At 36.7% G+C, this 24753-nt stretch overlaps 1 protein-coding gene across 1 annotated transcript in view; it reads right to left on the bottom strand.

Annotated features, from left to right (window-relative positions):
- The window catches only part of PAPPA2 (pappalysin 2), a 297907-nt gene that overhangs the window by 121430 nt on the left and 151724 nt on the right, over positions 1 to 24753 (bottom strand). The window contains exons 8-11 of the mRNA XM_045547292.1: positions 22926 to 23054; positions 19557 to 19648; positions 15741 to 15934; positions 13854 to 14000 (exon numbers count right to left, since the gene is read on the bottom strand). Coding sequence (XP_045403248.1) covers positions 13854 to 14000; positions 15741 to 15934; positions 19557 to 19648; positions 22926 to 23054 — 562 coding nt within the window. The remainder of the gene's footprint in view (positions 1 to 13853; positions 14001 to 15740; positions 15935 to 19556; positions 19649 to 22925; positions 23055 to 24753) is intronic.

A 24753-nucleotide genomic window follows, 5' to 3' on the forward strand; every position in this document is an offset into this window, starting at 1 on the left:
AATCAACTTTGTAATTCTTTTAAAAATCTTGTTAAGATTTTTTACTGGGATTTTGTGAAGTTTAAAGATTTAGGGAGAATAGGCATTCATACGATATTGAGTCTTTCTACACAGGACCAGTTTGTGCCTCTTCATTTATTCAAGCCCACATAGTCTTCTGCAGTAGCATTTCTTCATACAGATCTTTCAAAATTTTGTTAGAATTATTCTTAATTATCTTTACCATTTTTATTGATACTGTAAAGGAGATAATTTCTTTACTCATATTTTCTTTATTGATGGTTGTTTAAAATTAGAGGGCATCTTTATTTTCATTTTAATTTTTTACTAAACTATAATACTAAATGAAATAATTTTTAAGTTGTTTTCTTTTCAACGTAAACTCAATTTACAAGAAAATAAATAAAATTTTACTTCTTTCATATTTTATGTTCAACTTCTTTTATATCTCATAAAGTGTAATATTAAAAGTCTAACTGCACTGGCTTCTGTTTCTAGAGAAAGTAAAATAAGAGTGATAATATTGGAATTTTTTCCATTTCACTTATTTCTGCTCCTCTCTGTTATTTTCTTTTTTATTTTTACTTTGGTTTCAATTTGATCTTTTTCTAATTACTTAAGGTGGAAACTTCAATCATTGATTTTACACCAATTTTTTTCCTAAATATAGACATTTAAAGCTATAACTTTCCCCATAAGTACTGTTTCAATTGCATCCATAAATTTTCATGTTGTTTCATTGTCATTCAGCTCAAGATATTGTCTAATTTTCCCCATAAAATGTTCTTTGATCTATGCATTATTTAGAAATGTATTGCTTAATTTCAAAAACACTGGGGATTTCTGAGATACCTTGTTCATTTATAATTTAGCACAGTTGAGGTCAGAGAAAGTACTCTGTAGGATTTCAATCAATTTATTGAGATTTGCTCTATAGTTTAGTAGATGGTCTATCTTGGTGAATGTACCAAATGCATTCTACAGTTGTGAGTGTAGTGTTTCTACAAACGTCAATTAGGTCAAGATATTTGATAATGGTCATAAATCACATATATTTGTCCTGATTTTTTTTGTCTACTTTTTATATCAATTACTAAGAAATGAATGATAAAAATCTCCAGTTATAATTATGAATTTGGCTGTTTCTTTGTTAGATCTGTCAATTTTTAATTCATTTCTTTTGAGTCTCTCTTAGGTGCTTCAATTTATAACAAGTTTATTATGTATTTTTCACAAATTGATCCATTTATCATTATGAAGTGTCCCTCTTTATCTCTGGTAATACTCTGTTTTGGAGTCTATTTTGTCAGATATTAACATAGCACATCATCTTTCTTACATTTAGAGTTTACATGGTACATAATTTTCAACCCTTTTACTTTCTTTTTTTTTTTTATTTCAGCTCATCATGGGGGTACATAAGTTCAGGTCATATACATTGTCCATGTCCCGCCCATCCCCCTGAGTCAGAGTCCCAAGCGTGTCCATTCTCCAGACAGTGCGCCTGGCACCCATCATGTAGTCATACCTCCATCTCCTCCCCACCCACCTCCCCGAGTCTGCACCTTCAAGCATGACCATTCCCCAGAGGGTGTGCAACGTACTCATCATGTAGACATACACCCATCCCCTCCCTCCACCCCCCATCCCAGTCTGATATCCAATTGGTATCCTTCCCCGAAGTGCATTTAGGTGATGATCAGGAAAACCAGTTTTATGGTGAGTACATGTGATGCTTGTTTTTCCATTCTTTGGATACTTCACTTAATATAATGGGTTCCAGCTCTCTCCAGGAGAACCAAAGAGATGTCGTATCATCGTTATTTCTTATAGCTGAGTAGTACTCCATGGTATACATATACCACAGTTTACTAATCCATTCGTGGATTGATGGGCACTTGAGTTGTTTCCTTTTACTTTCAATCTGCATGTCTTTATATTTAAAGTGTGTTTTTATGAACAGTTTAAAATTGGTTCTTTTATTTTATGCAATGTGACAATCTCTGCATTTTATGTGAAGTTGTCAGACAATTTATATTTAATGTGATTAATGATATAGTTGGGTTTAAGTATGCCGTCTTGGCATTTGTTTTCTCTTGGATCTATCTGTTATTTGTTTCTTAGTTCCTCTTTACCTGCCTTCTTTTGGGTGAATCAATTGATTTTATTATTCCATTTAATCTTCTCTTTGACTTTTTCCCCTGGAGCTATTTGTGTAAATGCATATTTTAGTGATTGCTGTAGAGATTATAATATGCATCCCTAATTTATTACAATCTGCATTCGGATAATATTACTATCTCATAAACAATGGAATTACCTTGCAGCAGTACTATTCCATATTCCACGGCCTTGCGCTTTGCAATCCTGTGTATTACTTCTTCACAGGAGGGATCAGCTGAGACTTGATGTTGCTTAGCTTCTTTTTCATGCATCTTTCCTTTCTTTCCTACAGATGTTGATCCCTAGGCCACTCCCTAATAAAAATCCTGCATACTAAATTCTATCTCAGACTCCACTTCCTAGGGAATCCAACCTGTCTTAACCCAAGAGAATCACCAATTCTCCTCATCCTTGAAAAATTCCCTTTGATGTGACTTCCACTTGAACTACAGTTCATCTTTTAAAACCCTTTGCAAGACGAGGTGGTTTGCCTCTATTTGTGGCCTCTGTCTTCCCCTCCTTTTAAACTTAGCCCAGTGCACAGTCCTATTTATTCACCTCTGTTCTGGATTACAAGTAATATTATCAATTTGCTCCCAGTGGCCAAAAAGCTAACATTCCATCATTTACTCATGCATTCAACAAACAGTTTTGAACACAACTTACAAGCTTTGTGCTCAGTTTCAAGCATAAAACAATGAATACACATGGCCTCTGCCCACAAGATCTCTACAGTTTGTAGGATGGAGAGATGGAAAGTAAACAAGAGCAGTGAAGCATACAGGCACTTTGATAGAAGTGTGTGTTGAAGAGCAAGTGATCAATTATACTACCTGGGGTTTGGGAGACAAGTTCAGAAAAGGTTAGACTTTATAAAGGAAACAGTCCTTGAGATAAATCTTAGAAAGTGAGTATGTATTTATTGGGGAGACAAAGTGGAGAAAGCATTTACAAAGAAGAGAAAACATGAGTTTCCTACCTGGAAAGTTATGGAGATGTGAAAACTTTGGCATATTTCAGCACTGAAAGAAGTTGTTATGAAAGCTGTGTGTGTGTGTGTGTGTGTGTGTGTGTGTGTGTGTGTGTGTGTAGAGGGGTGTGGAAGATGTGATAAATGGGGGAATTCAGCCTGATGTAAGCTTATCTCTATGTTCCTATGTCCAATCAGTTGTCAAGTCCTTTTGAGTCTGTTTTGCACTTTACTGTGTCTGTAGCACATGACTTATGACATTCTGTCTTCTACAATGTTTTTGTAAATATGCCCACTGTCATGTATGTGCCTTAAGGGTGAAGATGGTAATTCATTCATCTTTGGATCCCTCCTCAGGGAAGTATATTCTTCATAGGAAGCAGTGTTTATTAAGGAGAATTAAAAGTGAAAGTTGTCATGGTGTGGAAATAATGCAAATGCTCATAAACATGCTTCATATTTACTGGCAACATGATATAGAGCAGGCATTATCACACTGCAGCCCATGGGCCAAATCTGACTCACTGCCTGTTACTGTATGGCCTGTGAGCTGAGAATGGTTTTGCATTTTTAAATGGAAGAAAAAAATTTTAAAAACATGAATAATATGAAAATCACATGAAATTCAAACTTCAGTGTTCATAAATATAATTTTATTGGAACACAGCTATGCTTATTCATTTACATATTGTCTGTGGTTGTTTTCATGCTAATTGCAGTGTTAACTAGTTGTGACAAGGCTGTATGGCCCACAAACCCTAAAATATTTTTTATCTGACTCTTTACAGAAAATGTTTCCCAACTTCTGGTATAGACAGAAAAGACCATGGGCTTTGGAATAAACTGGATTTGAATTTTAATCCTATATGTGTATCTCTATTAGCTATGCTATCTAAAATGCTTAGCGTCTCTCAGTTTTAAGATGATAATTTTTAAAAAGAGAAAAATCATATCTCTGGGAGAGAATTTATATGAGAATTAATAGTAAAATATCTGAAACAGAGCAAATTTCAATCAAAGTGTTTCTTCTCCCTTGGTGCCTGGTGTTAAGGATCTTTGAAATCCAATCAATTAAACTTGCATTGCATTTTCTGTTAAAGATTCATATTCCGTGTTTGGCTAGTTGAACTTAAACAAAGAAAGAGAGGAAATTATGGTTAACAGGCTATGGGCTTTATGTAGCAAGGGCTTCCAGGCAGTGGTCTGTAATTTATAACTGATGTGGGGGACCCTGGTATTTAAAATACTGTGAGCATGTGGTGGTTTCTGTTAGGATTGTTAACCAGTCCAGCCTGAGTGAGACCATTCCAAATTGGCGACATTTTAGAACAGCTATGGAAATAAACATGAACATATAATTTTGCATATGTTGATGGGTTCCCTGTGAAACCAAACAATAAGTACTTATAGAGTATCTGCTTCTCAAATTGCTTCATTTGTTGTCTGTGCTACTTACATTCAAAGCACTTTCTGAGCAGATTCATGCCTTCTGGTTCTTTCTCTATCCCTCAATGGCACCAAGAGTTTACAATAAGCACTTAATAAATCCTATGAGCTCGATTGATAGATATATGGTTTTTCAATAACTTGGAAGAAATCTAATAAAAGAAAACAGAAAGCCTTTCCTTCTAATTCCACATATGCTTTAATTTGTTTTCTTCCTCATGTCATATTTCTCCATCTCCAGTACTTAGTTCTGGGTTTGGCATATTGCAGGTGCTTAACAAAGGCTAAACGAATGAAGCAGCATAATATAGATGAATAAAGATGGAATTAGAGCCAAAAGGCATAAATCTGAGCTTCAGGTTTACAATTTTGTCCTTGAATGGTGCAGAAAAACCACTTTGAGTCTTTGCTTTTTAATTTTACTCATCCTTAAAACAGGAAAACCCAACCTTGCCAAACTCACAGGGCTATTGTAGGGATTAAATACAAAGAATACATGAGAATGTACTTTGTGAGCTATAAGTGACTTTAAAATGTGTTTATCATTATAAATAACAAAATGAATCTATATTTTATTCTATGTAAGAAAATTCTGACATTTTTTGATGTATTGGCTCAAAATTAGAAGAAAATAAGGAAAACTAAGAGAATGTTACCTCAGTAAATGTTGACTAAAATGATAGAAATGTTGGACATGTAGCATTTGAGCAAATGAAGGGTTTTGGAAAGACAGTTTCAAGACTAATGTTTTCCAGTGCCATTGTTTCCCACTTGTGCAATAAATTTGCCTCTGAACCACTGCATACACATTATATTTGTGTATCACGTCAAGACTGAAGTGTACTGAGTGGAAGAATAAAGTGGCAGAAATCCTGTAGTCCTCAGAAACTTAAAAAGAAAAAACACCTAACCAGCTTATTTTAAAAAATAAGTTCCTAGATTATTTGATGTCCTGTAGATTTGTAAAACTAAATTTTCTTAATAGATTTTGTATATTAACTTAACCTTTAATGATATTAGTAACCTTTTCATACAAAGACTATTATTCCTGGATTATTTACAGTAAGAACCAGGAATGCTATGGTTTGAAATATGCACCCCAAACATTCATGCATTGTATACTTGGTTGCTATGTTTTAAGAGGCAGGGCCTTTGGGAGGTGATTGCATCATGAGGCTCTGCCCTCATAAACAGACTAATGCTGTTACCACAGGAAGTGGATTAGTTATCATGGGAGTGGCTTTGTTAAGTGAGTGAGTTCTTTCTCACACTCATTAGTCTTTTGCCTTTCTACCCTTCCACCATGATTTGATGCAACAAGAAGGCCTTAATCAGATGCTGAGCAGATGCCAATGTCATGCTCTTAGACCTTCCAGTCATCAGAATCATGAGCTGAACAAATTTATTTTCTTTATAAATGACCCAGTCTGTAGGATTCTGTTATAGCAACAGAAAGCAGACTAAGACTGGGTACAAACCTAAAATATAAGATGTAGCAAATTGGCATATATCAAAAGAGCTCCAGTTGGAGATTTCTGCTTCCAACTGTGATGGAGTAGCTTATAGTAGAACAAACACTCTCAATAAGAACAATCATAAAATACAAAATTAAGTTAAAAAAAATTTTGAAAGCATTTAAAAGCAACTAAAGCAGTCAGGACTTAAAAGCCTAATAAAACGCACACACACACACACACACACACACACACACACACATTGAAGAGAATCTAACATTCTGTGCCTCTTTAATCTTTGAGGTATTTTTCAAATCCTAAGCAATGCAAAATAAGAGTATAAAAAGCCAAGCAGAAAGGAGAGAGGGCAAAAACCTAAGAAGAGTTTTTGGCAGATACACACTGCTAAGGAAATAGAAATTGTGCTTCAGAGACTACCAATGTGAGGGCCCAATCTAAGCTTTTATTTATCTTATTTATTTTTTTATTTCAGCTCATCATGGGGGTACATAAGTTCAGGTTATATACATTGTCCATGTCCCGCCCATCCCCCCGAGTCAGAGCCTCAAGCGTGTCCATTCTCCAGACAGTGCACAACGCACTCATCATGTAGGCATACACCCATCCCCTACTCCCCCCCCGTCTCAGTCTGATATCCAATTGGTATCCTTCCCCAATGTGCATTTAGGTGATGATTAGGGAAACCAATTTTCTGGTGAGTACATGTGATGCTTGTTTTTCCATTCTTTGGATACTTCACTTAATATAATGGGTTCCAATTCTCTCCAGGAGAACCAAAGAGATGTCGTATCACCGTTATTTCTTATAGCTGAGTAATACTCCATGGTATACATATACCACAGTTTACTAATCCACTCATGTATTGATGGGCATTTGGATTGTTTCCACATCTTTGCAATTGTGAATTGTGCTGCAATAAACATTTGGGTACAGGTGTCTTTTTTATAGAATGACTTTTGTTCTTCTGGGTAGATGCCCAATAATGGAATTGCTGGATTGAATGGTAGATCTACTTGAATCTGATTAAGGTATCTCCATAATGCTTTCCACAGGGGTTGCACTAGTTTGCAGTCCCACCAGCAGTGTATGAGTGTTCCTGTCTTTCCTCATCCACGCCAACATGTGTTGTTTTGGGACTTTTTGATAAAGGCCATTCTCACTGGAGTTACGTGATATCTCATTGTGGTTTTGATTTGCATTTCCCTGATGATTAGGGACGTTGAGCATTTTTTCATATGTTTGTTAGCCATTCTTATATCTTCTTTTGAAAAATTTCTGTTCATGTCCTTTGCCCATTTTTTGATAGGGTTGTTTGATTTTTTCTTGCTGATTTTCCTGAGTTCCAAATAGATTCTTGTTATCAGTCCTTTACCTGATGTGTAGTATGCGAAAATTTTTTCCCATTCTGTAGGCTGTCTGTTTATTTTCGTGACTGTTTCTTTGGCTGTGCAGAATGACTATACTGCCCAAAGTTATCTACAGATTCAATGCAATCCCTGTTAAATTACCAACATCATTTTTCACAGATATAGAAAGAATAATTTTATACTTTGTGTGGAACCAGAGAAGACCCCATTTAGCAAAAGCAATTTAAAGCAACAAAAACAAAATGGGAGGTATTAATTTGCCAGACTTCAAACTATACTACAAAGCTATGATTATTAAAACGGCTTGATATTGGCCAATCTAAGCTTTTATTTGAGACACCTGAAGGGCTATGCCTTAGGAGAAAGAAAAAAGGTGAAAAATGTATTAGGGTTCTCAAATACAGAAGCACAAGCTTGAGTCATCATAACTACTTATTGGATTAAAGTTATCTTTCCCAAATGTTAATATAGGTTAAAAAATCATCTTGAAAGGAAGATACTTTAGCCAGAGCCTCAAAAATTTATTTAGTGTCTAATATTCAGTTAAAACATTATTTGGGGGCCGGGCGCAGTGGCTCATGCCTATAATCTTAGCACTTTGGTAGGTTAAGGTTGAAAGATTGCTTGAAGCCAGGAGTTCAAAACCAGCCTGGGCAATGGTGAGACCCCATCTCTACAAAATATAAAAATTAGCTGGGCATGGTGGCATGAACCTGTAGTCCCAGCTATTAGGGAGACTGAGGCAGGAGGATCACATGAGGCCAGGCATTAGAGGTTGCAGTGAGCTATGATGTTGCCACTGCACTTCAGCTTGGGTGACAGAGTGAGACCCTGTTTCATAAAAAAAAAAGAAACAAACAAAAAGACCCCCATTATTTAGTATGACAGCAGATAAGCCCAAATAAATAAAAATTAAGAAAAAAAAATCATCAACATAAACAGATCTCAGGTCACCAAGATTTTGTTGTTATCAGACACAGACTTTAAAATGATTATGATTAATTTTTTCAAAAAATAGACTATAAGATGGAGAATTTCAAAGAAAATAAGAATATATAGGAAAAATTAAATAGGTATTCTGAAATTTAAAATACAATAACTAAAGTTAAGGATTTAATAAATAACTTAACAGCTGATTATATGGAACAAAATTTGGGATTATTGAAACAGAAGATATGTTAGTGTAAAATAATCAGACTAAAGCGTGAAGAAGAAGGGAATAGAAAGTAGAGGAAAGAGAAAAGGAGTAAAAGATACACAGCAAAGAGGTGTCATGTATGTATCATTGGCAACCAAGAAGAAAAGGAAAATGTAAATAACCAGATGCATGTATTTGAAACATTTTTTTCTAAGACTAAGTAAAGATATTAAGCCACAGATTCAGGAAATTTGATGAGCCTTTAGCCGGATATATGCAAAGACAAGCAGTCTCAGGAAAATCATAGAAAGACTGTTGAAGAAAAAAGACAAAGAGAATATATTAAAAGCCCCAGAGAATAAAAGACATTGCCTTCAAAGAGATATGTATATATGATGTACAGCTGATTGACTCTCCAAGGAATGTATGGAAGTAAAAAGACAATGGTATAACATCTTTAGATGTTAAAAGAAAACTACTACCTAGAACTCTATAACAAACAAAGATAGCCTCTGAAAATAAATGCAAAATAAAGATATTTTCAGGCACACAAAACTGACAGAATTCATTGCCAGCAGACCCACATTATTAATAAAAGAAATAATAAATGGATTTCCTCAAGCTAAACAAAAATAATGAAAGCATAGAAATGTAGAAAGGACTGAAGAGCATAAATATTTGGGAATTTAAATTCATATTGCTTTAAAAAGCCAGGAGGCTATAAATGGAGGCAAAGCATTTGAAGGCAGTCTTAATAATTATGAAATAATGAGAGTACTAATTTATAGCAGACTCTTAACAAGTTAAGAATGCATGTTTCAATCTCAAGGATAACCACTTAGAAAATGAAAGTATAACTAACTGTGATGTAAATTTTAGGTGTCAACTTGACTTGATAGAGGGATGCTTAGATGGCTGGTAAAGCATTGTTTCTGGGTGTGTCTATGAATGTGTTTCTGGAAGAGATTGGCATATGAGTTGGTGGACTAAGTGAGGAAGATCTAACCTCAATGTGGGCGGGCACCATCCAATTTGCTGGGGACCCAGATGGAACAAACAGTCAGAAGAAGAAGAGAATTCTCTGTCTCTCTCTTCTGGAGCAGAGCATCCTTCTCTTGCCCTTGGACGTCAGAACTCCAGGTTCTTCAACCTTTGACTCTGGGACTTGTACCAGCAGCCTCCTGGGAGCTCTCAGGCCTTTGACCTTGGACTGAGAAACACGCCTTTGGCTTCATTGGTTCTAAGGCTTTTAGGCTTGGACTGAGCCATGTTATCAGCATCCGATGGTCTTCAGCTTGGAGACAGCCTATCATGGGACTTCTCAGCCTTCATAATTGTGTGAGCCAATTACCCTAACAAATCTAATATGTATACTATTAGTTCTGTGTCTCTGGAGAGTGCTGACTAATACACTAACAAGCTAACAGAATGAGACTTTAAATGATAAAACTACTTATTTAATCTAAAAAAATAGGGCAAGAAAGAAAATACAAAGAACATAAGAAACAAATAACTAACAAATAGTAAGTTGGTAAGTTTAAAACTAAACATCATTAATTACATTAAATATAATTTGATTAAATGCTCCAGTTAGAAAACAAAGAATTTTAGATTGTATATATATGCAAAAACAATGATATACTGATTATGAACTAAGCATATAAAATATAATTACACAGAAAAGTTAAAAGTAATAGGGTGAAAGAAGACACAGTACACAAACATAAACAAAAAGCTAGCCAGTAGAGGTATAGCTATACTAATGCCAGATAAGGTTCACAGTAAAGCAAGAAGTATTCCTAGCAATTAAAATTTTTTAAAAAAGCATTTCTTAGTTTTAAAAGAGATAATTCACAAGGAATTTATAAAAATTCTAAAATTGTATACTGAGAGTTTCCAGTTTTCACAATTCCCATATACACGAATATCAGTTACAACAATTTAGTTAACTAAAACCAGTCTCCTAACAATATGATCCAAATTTCAGTTAGCAAATATCTTAATTGTAATGGCATAAAGTACAAACTTCTCTGCTAGCCCTTCAGTCTCAACATCACCATGTAAATAACAAATGTGAATCATGATTGGTGACCAATCTCATCACTTTGTTCAAAATCTGTCACTGATTGGTCACTGGTTATCTGTTATTTGGGTCACACAGAGACTAAAATGTATGTAGTTCTGCTGTGCTGACTTTTTGTCTCCCAGTGATATGCCCACGTGACATTTTACAAAACTGGATAACCAAAAGAGGAAATTGGCCAGCAAAGATTATAATGCAGCAAATCAATGAAAAATGATAATGCTTGGAATTAAAATTTGACTCAGAAATAAATAGAAGAAGTAGCTGATTCTGGGAATATTGATACTGCTGCCTTTAAAAGACTCTAGCTATGCAGCTACGGAAAGTTAGTGAAGGTGAAATTATCAACATAAATGAGGAAAGTAGTTGTGACAGAAAGGATTAAAACATCCTACAGGAAGGAATGTCAAGAAAAAAAATCTACGAAAGGAACTCTCAGAAATGTTTCATAACATTGAACGTGCAAAGAATGAACTGTTAGAAACTGATCCAGACTTTGCAAGGAATATGACAATTTACCAATGCATAGAAAAACTGATTGCTTTGTAATATAAGTCATATGACAAGGAAATGGCAAGCAATGTTTAAACCATTCTTGGTAATGTGTTCTTTTTTGTTTTGCATAAACGTAAATGCTTTAATTCTCCGTGTTTCTGATGTTTCAAATTATAGTGAAATAAATACTAGTTTTACTATTTTTTTCATTTACCTACATGTGTATAATTAAAAATAAAGAGCAGTTAATGTTGCAAAAAAAATTTTAGAGGTCACAAAACAATTGTAATTTTTCCCATTGATTATTAAGTTTGTTTTGCACAGTTTCAGCCAGCACAGTCATTTTGTAATCCCACACTATCATGTACAGTGAGAACTGCCTGCATATTTAATAATACAGCCTCAAAATGTATAAACCAAAAAATGACAAAACTAAAGAAGAAACAGAAAAATCTAAGATTATGGTGAAAGATTTTAACACATGTCTCTCATTAAACGATAGAAACAGTATACAAAATATTGGGAAAAATGTATATATACAAAATATATATGACATAGGAAATTTCAAAAACATGATGGACAAACTTGACTTATCTTAATTATATAGAACGTTGTATCCAACAATTGCAGACTACACATTCCTTTCAAAGTACAAGTAATATTTACTAATATTGACCATATGCTGATCCATAATTTAAGACTCAACAATTTTCAAAGAATTGCAATACAGAATATGCTTTTGACCACAGAAGAATTTATCTATAAGTAAAAAAAAAAAAAAAAAAAAATTAATGTAACCAAAAATCCACAAATGTTTTCAAGTTAAGCATCACACTTATATATAACTCAGGAGTAAAAAAAGAAATCATGATGAAAGTTAGAAAATAGTTTTGAAATGAATGATGAGAAAAATAAGATGTAAACTAAAAATCAATTATCTAAGTATCACCCCAACTTACTAGAAAAAGAAGAGCAAGTTAAACACAAACATAAAAAGTAAGAAATAATGAAGAATAGGAACATATTTATCTTTGGTTGGTTGTTTAAAAAGATTAATAAGAGGTTAATAAAGATGATAAATGCTTAGCAAGACTGAGCAAAAAAAAAAAAGAGAGAGAGAGAAGCCACGAAATAACAATAGCATGAGTGAAAAAACATACTTGAGATTATAGAAACATTACAAATAAAATAACAGAATATTGTAAAAAAAACTTAATAAGTTTGATATTTTAGAAAAAAATGGGCAAATTATTTGAAAACCTTAATGTAGCAAAATTGACTTAAGAAGAAATCAAAAACTTATTTTTTCTATATTTGTTTTAAATTTTAATCTATAATTCCAAGTTTTTTTCTCAATAAAAACTCTAGGCTCAGATAGCTTTACTGGTGAATATCTTAAAAAGTAACACCAACCTTACACAAAATATGCCAAAAAGCTAGGGGAAAAAAGAAACTGGTTTTAGAATTCAACCCTACCCTTGATCACAAAAACTTACAAGACAATAAAATATAGAAAATTATGAGCCGACTTCTAATGAATGTAGATGAAAATGGCATCAAAAGATGCCATTAAGAGCAAGAAAAGTTAGGCACAGTGTTGGAAGATTTTGAAGAACAAGTAATTGAAAAAAAATTCATATTCAGAAGATTATAAAGAAATCATATAAATTAAGACAAAAAAGACAAGGCAATGGAAACTTGAGCAAAAGACTTGACTATGACCTTCAAAAAAAAAAAACCAGATATTCCAATGTCTGATATACATAAAAGGCTCCCAATCTCATTAGTCATCATGCTCATATAAGCTGAAACCACAGGGGCTTGCCTTTACACATCCAACAGTAGGTTGAAATGAAGAACTAAAACACCAGGTGTTGATGAAAAGGTAAAACAATTGAAACACTCATTAATCTCTGGTGGGAGTATAAATTAGTACAACCACAATGCCAAAGAGTTTGAGGTTATCTACTAAAACTAGCCTGCTTATGATCCAGCAATTCCAAATACACCCGTGTGTTTATACACGATCACGACAAGAAATGTAGAGAAATACTTACAGTGGAACAATTTTTAATTGTGTAATCGTGAAAAAATAGAAATAACCCCAACATTCATCAACATTAGTATGATTAAATATGTTGTGATGTATTCATATATTGGAATGCCACACTGCAATGAAAATGAACACTACTGCTAAGTCAAGCAACATGAATGGATCCCACAAGTAGTAATACAATGTTGAATAAGAAGGAATCGGTCACAAAGAGTACACACTGTAAAGTTTTTCATATAAAATTTTCACATAAACTAATCTTTGGTGATAGTAAAAACAGCAGATACCTCATTGGTAACGTAACTGAGAAGGGGCCTGAGAGAGCCCTGTGGGGGGTGACCTGCATGCCCTATTTCTTGATCTGTGTGGTGCTTAGAAAGGATGTTCACTTTGCAACATCCATTGAGCTGTGTGCATTTCTGATTTTTGCACTTTTTGTGAGAATGTTACACTTTGGTAAACTGATTACTCATACAGAAAGGAGTCCAAAATTAAAAGAGAATGAAAATAAATTCAAAATATAAAAACTCTGAAGTGAAGAAATAAAATTTCCTGACAAGCCATCCAAATGCACCATTTTACATCCACACACGCACATGTGCACACACACGCATCCACACACCCCTATTTACAGCCCTCACAAAAAGCATCTGGGACGCTTACTTTAAGCCAAACCTCATCTTCTTTCTGCAGGCTGCCTTCAGGCTGCTCACTGCCTTCCTCCTGAGTTCTGTCTCCACTGGTAACACAGGGAAACCAGCCAGGGAGGGGATGGTGCTTGAGTAAATCTGGATGGTATGACGTGCAAACCTGAAATGCAATTCAACCACAAATTATTACTATAAGTGTAGAGTAGGAGAGATAAGTAAAGACAATGAAACACTCCAGCTAAAAACCAAAGTTTTTCTCTTTCTAAGTGTCTGAAAATCACATTATTGGCAGAAAACTTTTCTCAATGTATAGAAGAATTTCTCAGTGCTCTCTGTTAACATCAAGACATAATTTGCCAGGGTATAAAAACACAAACAACAACTTTCAGCTCATTGTCAGCCCAGGGATCTTGCCCAGAGAATAGTCCTGGCACATTTCAGGTGACTGCTCCCAGGATCAGCCGCAGAAGTTGGTAAGGATGAAGGTTCAAACGGTCCTTACCATGCAGCATCGACCGGCCCCAGGGTTGAGGCTGCTGATTCAGGTAACCACTGAGCATTCAGCTGTGCAAAGGAGCCAGAGAAATAAAACTCCAAGAAATTTCTCCCACTTCACTCAGGGAAGACAGACAGGCTAGACTAAAAGCCACTTCAGAGAGCTGTCACTAACTCAGAACCTCTCAACTTTCCTGGCTTCCTGTCATTGGGTGCCAGAACTAGATGGAAAAAGTGCCAGAATGAGGCTGAGAGAGTGTGGCAGAGATGTCTGGTTGCCTAATCATATCTATTTACCCTCATTTTCTTATTAACAAACTCCAGTTTTGTTCAAGGTGATAGTGTATCCAGTTATAAATGCTCAGCTGTTTGGGGTTCCTTACAACTAAGGATGATGAAGTGGATCTGACCAATAAGACGTGGGTGGAAGTCTATGGTGTTGAACTTCCAGAAAAGCTGCCATTTTCCCAACAAAAAGGGAAAGACTCAGCTGGTTGGCATGCACCTATTCCCCTTTTTTATGCCCCCTTCTTCCTACTTGGAATGCTGACTTCATGCCTGGGGCAGCAGCAGCCGTGTTATGAACACAAGGAAGAAGGCTGCAAGCCATGAATGGAAGACCTGGAATCCAGAAGCCACCGGGGTCCTTGATGAGACCCTTAAACTGGAGCACAAGCTGGCTGGCCCCTTCTCAAGTCTAAAATCCTATTATTTCATTCTGGCTTAAACCTAGAAGGCTAAATCTCACTTCTGTGAAAGGACTGCATTGCGTATTGAATGAAATAGGCAATTTCATTTGAGGCCATTTGCTTGAAGCCAGGAGTTCAAGACCAGCCTGGGAAACATAGGGAGACACTTGTCTCTCCAAATAAGAATTAAAAAAAAAAAATAGCCGGGCATGGTGGTGTGCACCTGTAGTCCCAGCTACTCAGGAGGCTGAAGCAGGAGGATCACTTGAGTCCAGGAGTCCGAGGCTGCAGTGAACTATGATCATGCCACTGTACTTCAGCCTGGGTGACAAAGTGAGATCCTGTCTCTAAAATAAATAAATTAAATAATTAAATTAAATTAAATTAAATTATCCCAAACACAAAGCCAAAGTGTAATTTCTGATATGTTTACTAAGTTAAATTTCAAGATGCTTGTATATACCTTGAAGTCAGCCCTTGCATAGTCAAATGTTCCTGCATGAAAACTAGTGAGAGTAAGAGGGGTGAGTAGGGAGGTGGGATTTATTCATTGCTAACCTGAAAAGCTTGTTACTTAACATTACCTTGTTCTGAGATTAGTAAGGACAAAATTTGAAGTCAAAGTCTGCAGTAAGATGTAAGCTCCTACTAAGCATCTGGAGCAGTCACTTCACCGTTTTGCTTAGCCTCAACTCTATTCATCTGTCTTAACTTACCATGGAATGAGGTTCTCCAGTTACCAAGGAAACGGGACACTTCTTCTTGTCTTCATTAGAGGAGTAAGCCTGGCTGGCCCACAGATCCAGGTGTCCTTTGGGAGTGTAGAGGCCACAGTCTATGATGCTGGTTTCCCTCTCAAAAGGCTCACATATCCCATCTCCCTCGTACGTGTAGCAAAGGCTTGGCTCCCCTAGCAAGAGATAGTGCGTGACACTGAAGGAGTGTTTTTGTATGTGTCATGGAAAAATATTCACATGGGAGTGTCCATGGCATTTTTTCTCCAGCCCACTAAAGAGAATTGTATAATTGCCAGCCAATCTAAAGCACACCCCAAACACACAGATGCACATCCCCCACACGCCCCTAAGAAGAAGGGTTGTTTTTCATTAGGAGAGAGTTAGAACCCATCTACTAAATAACGGTATAGCAAGGCTTGGGAATAGGGAGAAGGAACAGGGAGGAAAAGAGTAGCTGTAGGCTGAGCATAGAAAGATATTTTAAGTAATAGTTGAGTGAGATACTTAGAGGAAGCTAGACATATAAGGGAGATAGGTAAGAGAAGAAAGGGAATTTAAATAAATGGGATGATGTATTATGCATTTGAATCCCCTTCATAGTTTTTGAAATATTCAAGTATTTGAGGGGTTTCTTTTCCATCACTTTTTGCCGCTGAATTGTGTTTCTTCAGCTGTGTCACTGCTCTGAAACTGGACACTACGGGCTCCGGCTTTAAAGGATTACACACGTATTATTTCATTCAGCCTTAGGACAACCGTGTGAGGTGTATATATTTTGTTTCTTTTGTGAATCGGAAACCTGGGTCTCAGTGACTTTAGGTGAGTTCCTAAAGGACCCTTGACTGGTGAGCAGTAGAGCTTGGGTTTGAGCCAGGCACACAGAACACAGTTTCAGTGAGCTCTAGCACACACATCGCCTCCTGTGGAGAAAGAGGGGGCTGTCTTAGAAAGCAAACAAGTGAGAAATGAATACTTGAGAAAAACCGTTGGGGTTGTAAAGCAAGCTTATATGCACTGGACAAGTTCCATGTCTGCTCAAAGGAAAACTCCTGATAAGTGGCTAGAACTGACTCTATAGATAGGTAGACTTGCTTTCTTCAACTGTAGAAAGCAGAGAAGCAGTTGCAAAGCCATGTATTAAGTTCTATTGCATTTTCTACCAAAACATGGGGCAATTTACTATTAACAGCACAATTCTAATTTCCCATTTCTGCTTAAAATAATAAGGCATGAAAATAAGATCAAGATTCTAAATAAATTAACACCTAGGCACATATTCAATAACATCATTACTAAAATTTACTGTTACTAAATCATTCTTTTCACTTTTAATTCTTCACAGCAATACCACAGTGCTGTTCCAGTGATTAGTCTGATGCTCATCAACATATAGTTACTAATTTCTTTTCTTACTAATTCCCTCAAGTCTAAGACCCTTCAGTGGCACATTGATCTCCACCTGCCAGAAATAATCATTGTTCATAGGACTTGGTTCTAAGACTACTTGGGGCTTTCGGCTGCTGCCTTCTATCAAACCTGTGGCCTATTCAAGCCACTGCCCCAAAGCTAGTGTATGTGCATTTGGAATCACTTTCCCATGATGCTGCTTTTCTCTCTCTCTCCATTTCCATATAGATAGATAGATAGAGAGAGAGAGAGAGAGAGAGAGAGAGAGAGAGAGAGAGAGAAAGAGAGAGAGAATTTTGTTTTGCCATTTTGTTCTCTTCTATTTATAACCCAGGGTTATAAACTCCTTCTTAGTTCTTGTCTCTGTTTTTTCACCAGGGACTTAATATTTTTGTCTGTGATTTTTTTTCAAATCCATCTGAAAATAACAGACTACTTTAAAAATACATTTTATGACAGTTCCTTCAAACCTAATCTTTTGAGAAATAATGGAAGAAAAATATGTCCTTAGCACATGATGAACTTACAACTCACTGAAAAGGATGTCTAATGGTGGCATATACCATTTTAATTTTCCCCTGTAAATAATTTAAATATAATATATTAAATATAGTATTTAAGTATAGTTAAAATAATTTAGACATAGTCTCACTGGACTTATAGGCTAAGGAAATGTGAGCTAAACTTTATGGGATCAACTGTGATACAAAAAAAGTAAGGTCTGTTCTTCAGCTAAATGAGACTTGAGCTGCACTGGGGAAAGCACAGTGTTTGGAGAATATATATTTATATTCCGTATGAGACCCCATGTGGCTATCAAAAAGGAATGGTGCAAACAGAGGTGGTGTCAACAAACACTCGTGCACAGAGGAGGGAGGTGATCAGCTCAGGGCGTTCTGCACAGCCAGGCCACATTTGGAGTATTGGGTTCTTCTCTGGGCATTGACCACACAAAGCGTGCCAGTTTGAGGTAAATAGGAAAGGGTCTGGAAACTTAATCACATGAGGGATGTTTGGATTGGAAAGGAGAATAGTGGGGAGGCATTTCAAATATCTGAATAGCGGTCAAATAAAAAGGGGAAAAAAATGTATTCTCTGTAGTTTCATAGCAAGGAAAACGCACTTGATGAAGCATGAGGGAAGTGTGTTCCAGGGCTGGCAATGCAGAGGCTTCGTTGTACGCCCTTGGAGGTGTCACTAAATTGTTCTAAGCCTCAGTTTACAAACCAGAATAAGAGAGAAGAATTTTATAACAGATCAGACCATTTTTAAACAGGATGGTCTGTTTCAAGGTACATTCTTCACTACTAGAATTATGTAAGCAGAAACTAGAGGCCCATCTCTCAGGATTTGGTAGAAGGGATTTCTGTAAGAGAGTGAAGCTAGACTCTAAGTCATTGCCAGACTTGTACTCGTGAAGGGATCAGGGTCTCCATCAGATTCACGGTGCACAACAGGCACTAAGTACATGGTACACGACAGGCATTTGTTAAATAGATAGATGGATGGATGACCACCAAGATTCTCTGATTTAGCTCTGGCTTTAGATGGCAGAGACATTTGTGTGTTTCATGTAATTATAATCATATCCTACTTTATCTTAAGACTTAGAGACATTAAAATATTTTTAAATGAACTGCTATTTAAAATAACTTTGATGTGCAGTTATGTGCCACAAAATCATTGCAATATATGCAGATGGGAATGGAAAATAATCTCCATCTGAGAAACCTGTCGATGATGGTTTTAACCAGAATTGGGAGAAGTGTTGTAGACTGCCTCCCTGAGTGTCAAGGGTCTAGAGTCAGTCATTTTAGACTCTAAGTCAAAGTTATAATTCATTACCAGTGATACACCAAGACTAAAATATGTTCTGACCCTCTGTTACCCATCAGGATCTTATCTATTCAACCTGTCACTAAGAGGCTTGCACTGCCTTTGGCTTAGAATTTTTCCTTACCCTAATTTGTATGTAGGATCTACATAATTGTGCTACTTATCTGACATTTTGGTGTTACATATGAAGACTCAAGGGAAATCCCTGCTCACGTTAAGCCAGGAAGCAATGTAACTTAATGGTTTAACATGTAGATTCTAGAGCTGTACTTCCTTAGTTCAAATCCTGACTTTACTATAATACTTCTAGCTGTATAAGCAAAAGCAAGTTATTTAACCTCTTTGCCTCAGTTTAGCGTCCTCATAGTTATTGTAAGGATTAAATAACGTTTGTGCAACAATTAGTGCTTGGCATACCATGGACACACCAAATGTAATTGTTACTGTTATCACCTAGCTGGTTGTTATAGGATATCAAGAACTCACAAGATTAACGCACTGAGGCACCTCCAACAGTAAGACATGGCCATAGGCAGGAACTCTTGAACTCACCCACACATTTGAAGCCTTCTTCTAACTCACATGCCCTAGAGCAGCCATCTCCACTCAGGAGGTCTCCATCATCACACTCTTCTCCCAGGCTCCTAGAAGGTAGAAATATACATACATATGTAATATGCATGAAATGGTTTTTCTTGTTTAGCTACCATCATTTTAAATTCTTAAAATTCCTCATTATATATTAAAAAGTGCAAGCTGGAGAAAAGTAGGAGCTAAGAGAATGCTTACACAGAAAAAAATCAAACGTACACGTATTTAAAGTAGATATTATTTAAGCAGTGATTGTTAATTGGCATGTCCAGTGGGTTGTGGGAATTCCTGGAAGTCAAGTAGCTCATGGGTCAGAAACACCTAGGAGAACTATGAGGGTCCTGATAGTGCTTCAGGTAGAGGGTCTTAACCTTAGAAAAGGTCTACTGGCCCAGTTATGAATGGAGTCTTGGAAATAGCTGGTTTGATGAGAAGAAAACCTGCTTGTCTGTGTGGTTTTGTTTTCTATTCATTTTTATCTATTTCTTTATATTTTCATTGCTGTTCTACATATCTGCAGTTGCAAAAGTCAAGATGTTGCAGAAAGGGATCTCTTGTCTATACCCAGAGACTTAAGGAGTCCCACTGTGTACCTCTCAGTCCAGGGCATCACCAGGGCTCAGGTCCCCATCCTTACTTCCTACTACCACCTGGTGGCAGCTAACATATATTGCAGGGAAGAAACAAATGCTGGGAGAAGAAAAATTTGTTTCAAACCTTAAATGCTAATACAACTGATGACTAAATTTGGATTGAGCTTGGGGAATTAGTTTATAGTGAGAGAGACATTAAGCATTTTATGGGAATAAAATAGATATGGTTTGATGCTGTTATGATAGAATGAAGATAGATTTGGCTATTGCAAAATGAATGGGGGTTACTAGTTTTTCTCCTTGACTTTTCACATGTTCAAAATGGACATATATTTTAACCCAGTAGATACAGGACTTTGGAATGCTGAAGTGTTTTCAGACTCAGGATATCTCTAATAGCTCTAACTATTGTTTAAAATATAAGCCACCTATTTTATTTAAAGATTAAATAATTAGATATGAGAATGTTTTAAAATAAATTAAGAGCATAATATGAAAAAAATAATATAATAATCATATTTTAAATGGTAAGATGGAAGTGGAGAAAGAATAAAAGATATAAAAACAAAATAATTAAAGAAATTAAGGAAACTTCAAATTCTTTTCCTACATAAAGGCAACGTGGTTCAATGAAAACAGACTGCACTGGGGACCTAATCAGATTTGTGATATACCGAGGAAGTCTCAAAATACTTTATACCTCATTTTGCTCGTCTATGGAGAGAGGATTAACCTACATCTGTGTTTCTCTACATGAGGTCCAGGGTTAATCTTGGAGGTCAAAAATTTTATTCATTTTGAAGATAATCTAAGCAATTAATATAAGCATCTTGTGTATCATCTTGTGCAGTGCTGCCCAGAAGATATATAATGAAAGCCAACCATATGATTTTTAATTTTTTTGTAGTCATTAAAAAAGTAAAAAGAAACAGGTAAAATTAGTTTTAATAACATATTTCACCTAACCTAACATATCCAAAATATTATCACTTCAATCTGTAATCAGTATAAAATCATCAACAAAGAATATTACGTTCTTTTTTACATACTAAGCCTTTGAAATCTGGTATGGATTTTTCACTTATAACACATCTCAGTTCGAATACTTGATCTATACTTAGATTTCATAAAATTTATAGCTGAAAAAAATGTTCCAAATATACTTAAAAGTTTTCCAATAACCAAATTGATTTTTGTTTTTAAACTAAGTTTAAATTACTTAAAATTAAAGATTCAGTTCTTAGTTGCACTTGCCACATTTCAAAGGCTCAAGAGCCACATGTGGCTGGTGGCTCCCACATTGAACAGCACAGATTGAGATGATCAACTTCTGAGTGCTCACGGTTCCGGGGCCCTGCCCTGTGTTTGTTTTGATTGTCTTATTGGCAGCGACACCCACGTGGATTAAATGACCTTCTCCTTTTATGTATAACAGGGCGCCTCTAGCTGAGCCAGAGCTGGGATTCAGAGATTGCTTCCCATTGGATGGAAGCGCTAATTACTGTACACAGAGAGGAAATACAGGCAGAAGTTTAAAAGAACGTCTTGGTAAGGAAGCTTGTGAGCCCCAATAGCCAAGCAGCGCTGCCTCAGGAGAATGGGCAGCACCAAATTAGGAAGAGAGCCCTTCCCCCTTTCTGCTCCACACCCTGCAGGCACATGTGTCACCCTGGGGCTTCAGGGCAGCCACCATCAGACCGCTGTCTTAGGAGACACTATGGCACAGCGTTCTGTTCAGTGCGGCAGTGGTAACCCAGCCCCCCGACACCTTCCCTGGTGGGCTGCAGACTTAAAATGAAGCAGCCAGAACAGGGAAAACAACAACAGCAACATGCAGACCTGTACACGTGTGAGGCATTCCCAAATTTGGTTTGAGATGGGGAAGGGGAGGTGGCAGGCTGAGACTGAATTAGGCCACAGAGGTAAACACAATATATTTTTACCAAGTCTGGGAGATTAATAATAGGCCATCTTATTGGGATACAGAATCTAGGACAAATCATAGTGCCTGGCCTCCCAGCCTTCTGCTCCCAGCAGCTTTTTATAGGTAACAAATGAGTTTAGATAAGCATTAGGGACAGGTTGATAAAAGGTGACCAAAGGTCCTGGTTTTCTGGGGGTTTTTTTAATGCTAAATTGGGAAAGTCCAAGGCAAGCCAGAATGAATTATTCCCCTAGGTTGATATCATAAAAGGGTAACAGGAAAGGAACATGGTTATGTTAAGAAACCAAAGGAGTGATTTCATCTTAACTTGGTGCTGCTTACAGAATAGCTGGAAATTACATTGTAATCAGCTCTTCCAGGGTTCAAGCGAGCAACTGAAGCTCAGAAAGCTGTACTAGCTTTCCTCAGATCCCACAGCTTGTTAGTGGTAGAGGCCATTGGTCCAAAGGATATCCTCTTTCAGCATCATTTGAGGAGTAACCTTCTTGGGCATAAATTCCAGTCACTGAGGCCTTAAGAGGGCTCCCAGAGAATCAACCCCAATACCTCAACACTCTAGGGTGAGCTCTAAATAAAAGTAGTTCCCTCCACAGCTATGCAGAGATCTCAGTGGCCTCTCAGTATTGTGACCAAGCCCCAGATTTTATAATTTCCACACTAGAGCCACACAGTGCCTCACCCCTTGCATTTCCAAAACAAGTCAAACTCAAACTGGAGGCTGAACCTCCTGGTCAGAGCAGGACACATTGTCCTTGCTCACACATTTCCCCCCGGCCCCCCCACAGTACTCACCCTGCCACCTTCCCATCTCCACAGTAAGGATCTCCATGGATGTGGCTCAGAGGAGGTGAAGCTTCTCCCAGTTCTGCTCCAGCTTCAACTTGAACTTGGTACCGATACATCTGCCCAGGTGTGACTTCCCTGTAAAAACCAATGGGCTTGTGACCACTACATCCACAAAGTGAGACATGCCCTGAGTCCTTTTCAGGTGGTTTACTGGAGTTAAATGTTCAACATATGCCACGTTGTCTAAAAGATCAAAGCACATAGCCTTATGGAGCAACACAATGTTTGAAATCATTTTTATTTCTGTATTCCTTGTATACTTCACACAGTAGATATGCAATACATGCTTGCTGAATTGACACTGAATTTAACAGTCCTAGTCAACCTAGGAGAATGGCATTTCAAGTGTTTTCCCATATTAAAACAAAACAACTCTTGAAAAGTAAGTTTTTTACATTGTCAAAGTAATCAAAGAAACGACATGAAAGCTTCAGAATTTGGGTTTGGCAAAGCCCTTTTTGGGTCTGTGGAACAATTTTCTTATCTCTCAAGACAATTCTTTTCTTGAGGAGACAGACTCCTTAGATGTAAGAGCAACTGCCTCATAGAAGAAGGTGAGAACACCTTCCATAACCATTTTGGAAATGCATTAAATTGCTCCCCACCTCCAAATCTATGAAAATGCATAACCAGGAAGAGAGTTGTATCAGTTGATGCTAGAGATGAAAGGAGTTTATCAGACCCTCTCTCGTGTGGAGCGCATGAGAGGAAAGACATTCAGAATGGGGAAAGGGCTCATGAAGGAGACTGCTGGGTCCAAAGACAAATTCTGTCCTCATCTTAATTTTGTCCAGTTCCTGCCCTAATTGGAAAACTACTGCCAAAGTCAAGGTGGGATGGGTGTTACTCAGGAGAACAGGATCTCAAAGGGTTGTTGGGATTGCCATGAGTGGCCACCATAAATCTTCTGCCAAGACCTTCTCTTCCCTAGCAGACTTTTCAGCTCAACCACAAAGACTCCACTTCCTCACCCAATGCAGCAATCAGTAAGCAGAAAATGTCTCAGAGTTTCAAAAACACCTTTTAAAGCCTCTGTATTGGTTTTTAGATATTTTAATAGGAAAGACACCTAAATATCCATTTTTTTAATTTCCAAATTAGTTTTTTTTCAAGGAAGAAACTCTCTCATGAGAGTGCCAGATATTTCTAAATCAAAACCAATTTTATATCCTAATCAATGCTGATGGTTTCCCTTTACAGGGTGGTTACTGTTGGGCTTCTTGTCCAGCCATGCATAAAAGTCTTACACTGTTCTTTGGCTAGGGAAAGGAGTGAATGCAAACATCAGCAAATGTTTACTCTTCCTGAGGGAAAAACTCAGTAGCAGTTAGCCCATGCCTTCAACAATCTGAGTTTGTAAAGAGAAAGAGGACCAAAATGAGATCCCCATTGGAAAACTGGATTTTAATCTTGAGTCAGCCATTTACTAGCTATTCAACCACATTAAGGTTAAGCTTCAGTTTTCTCATCTATAAAACGGGATATTATTGGCCTTAAACTTGTGTGGGGTGTGTGTGTGTGTGTGTGTGTGTGTGTGTGTGTGTGTGTGTGTGTAGCAAGTTAAATAACAGATGTCATTTTAACTGCCTTATTAAAGAAGGTCAAAAATGATTTTTTTTCTTTTTAAATACATGATCTAGCCTCCCATTTGTATTAGTTTTTTTTTGCCATTTCGCTGTCTTCTAGTTCTAATAAAGAAAGCAAACATGGGAGTAAAATGTAATACACTTAAGGTGGACATTTTTCTCAACTGTTTTGTAGCTGTGGTTGTCTG

This window comes from Lemur catta, chromosome 3, assembly GCF_020740605.2.
Source record: "Lemur catta isolate mLemCat1 chromosome 3, mLemCat1.pri, whole genome shotgun sequence".
Taxonomy (NCBI): domain Eukaryota; kingdom Metazoa; phylum Chordata; class Mammalia; order Primates; family Lemuridae; genus Lemur; species Lemur catta.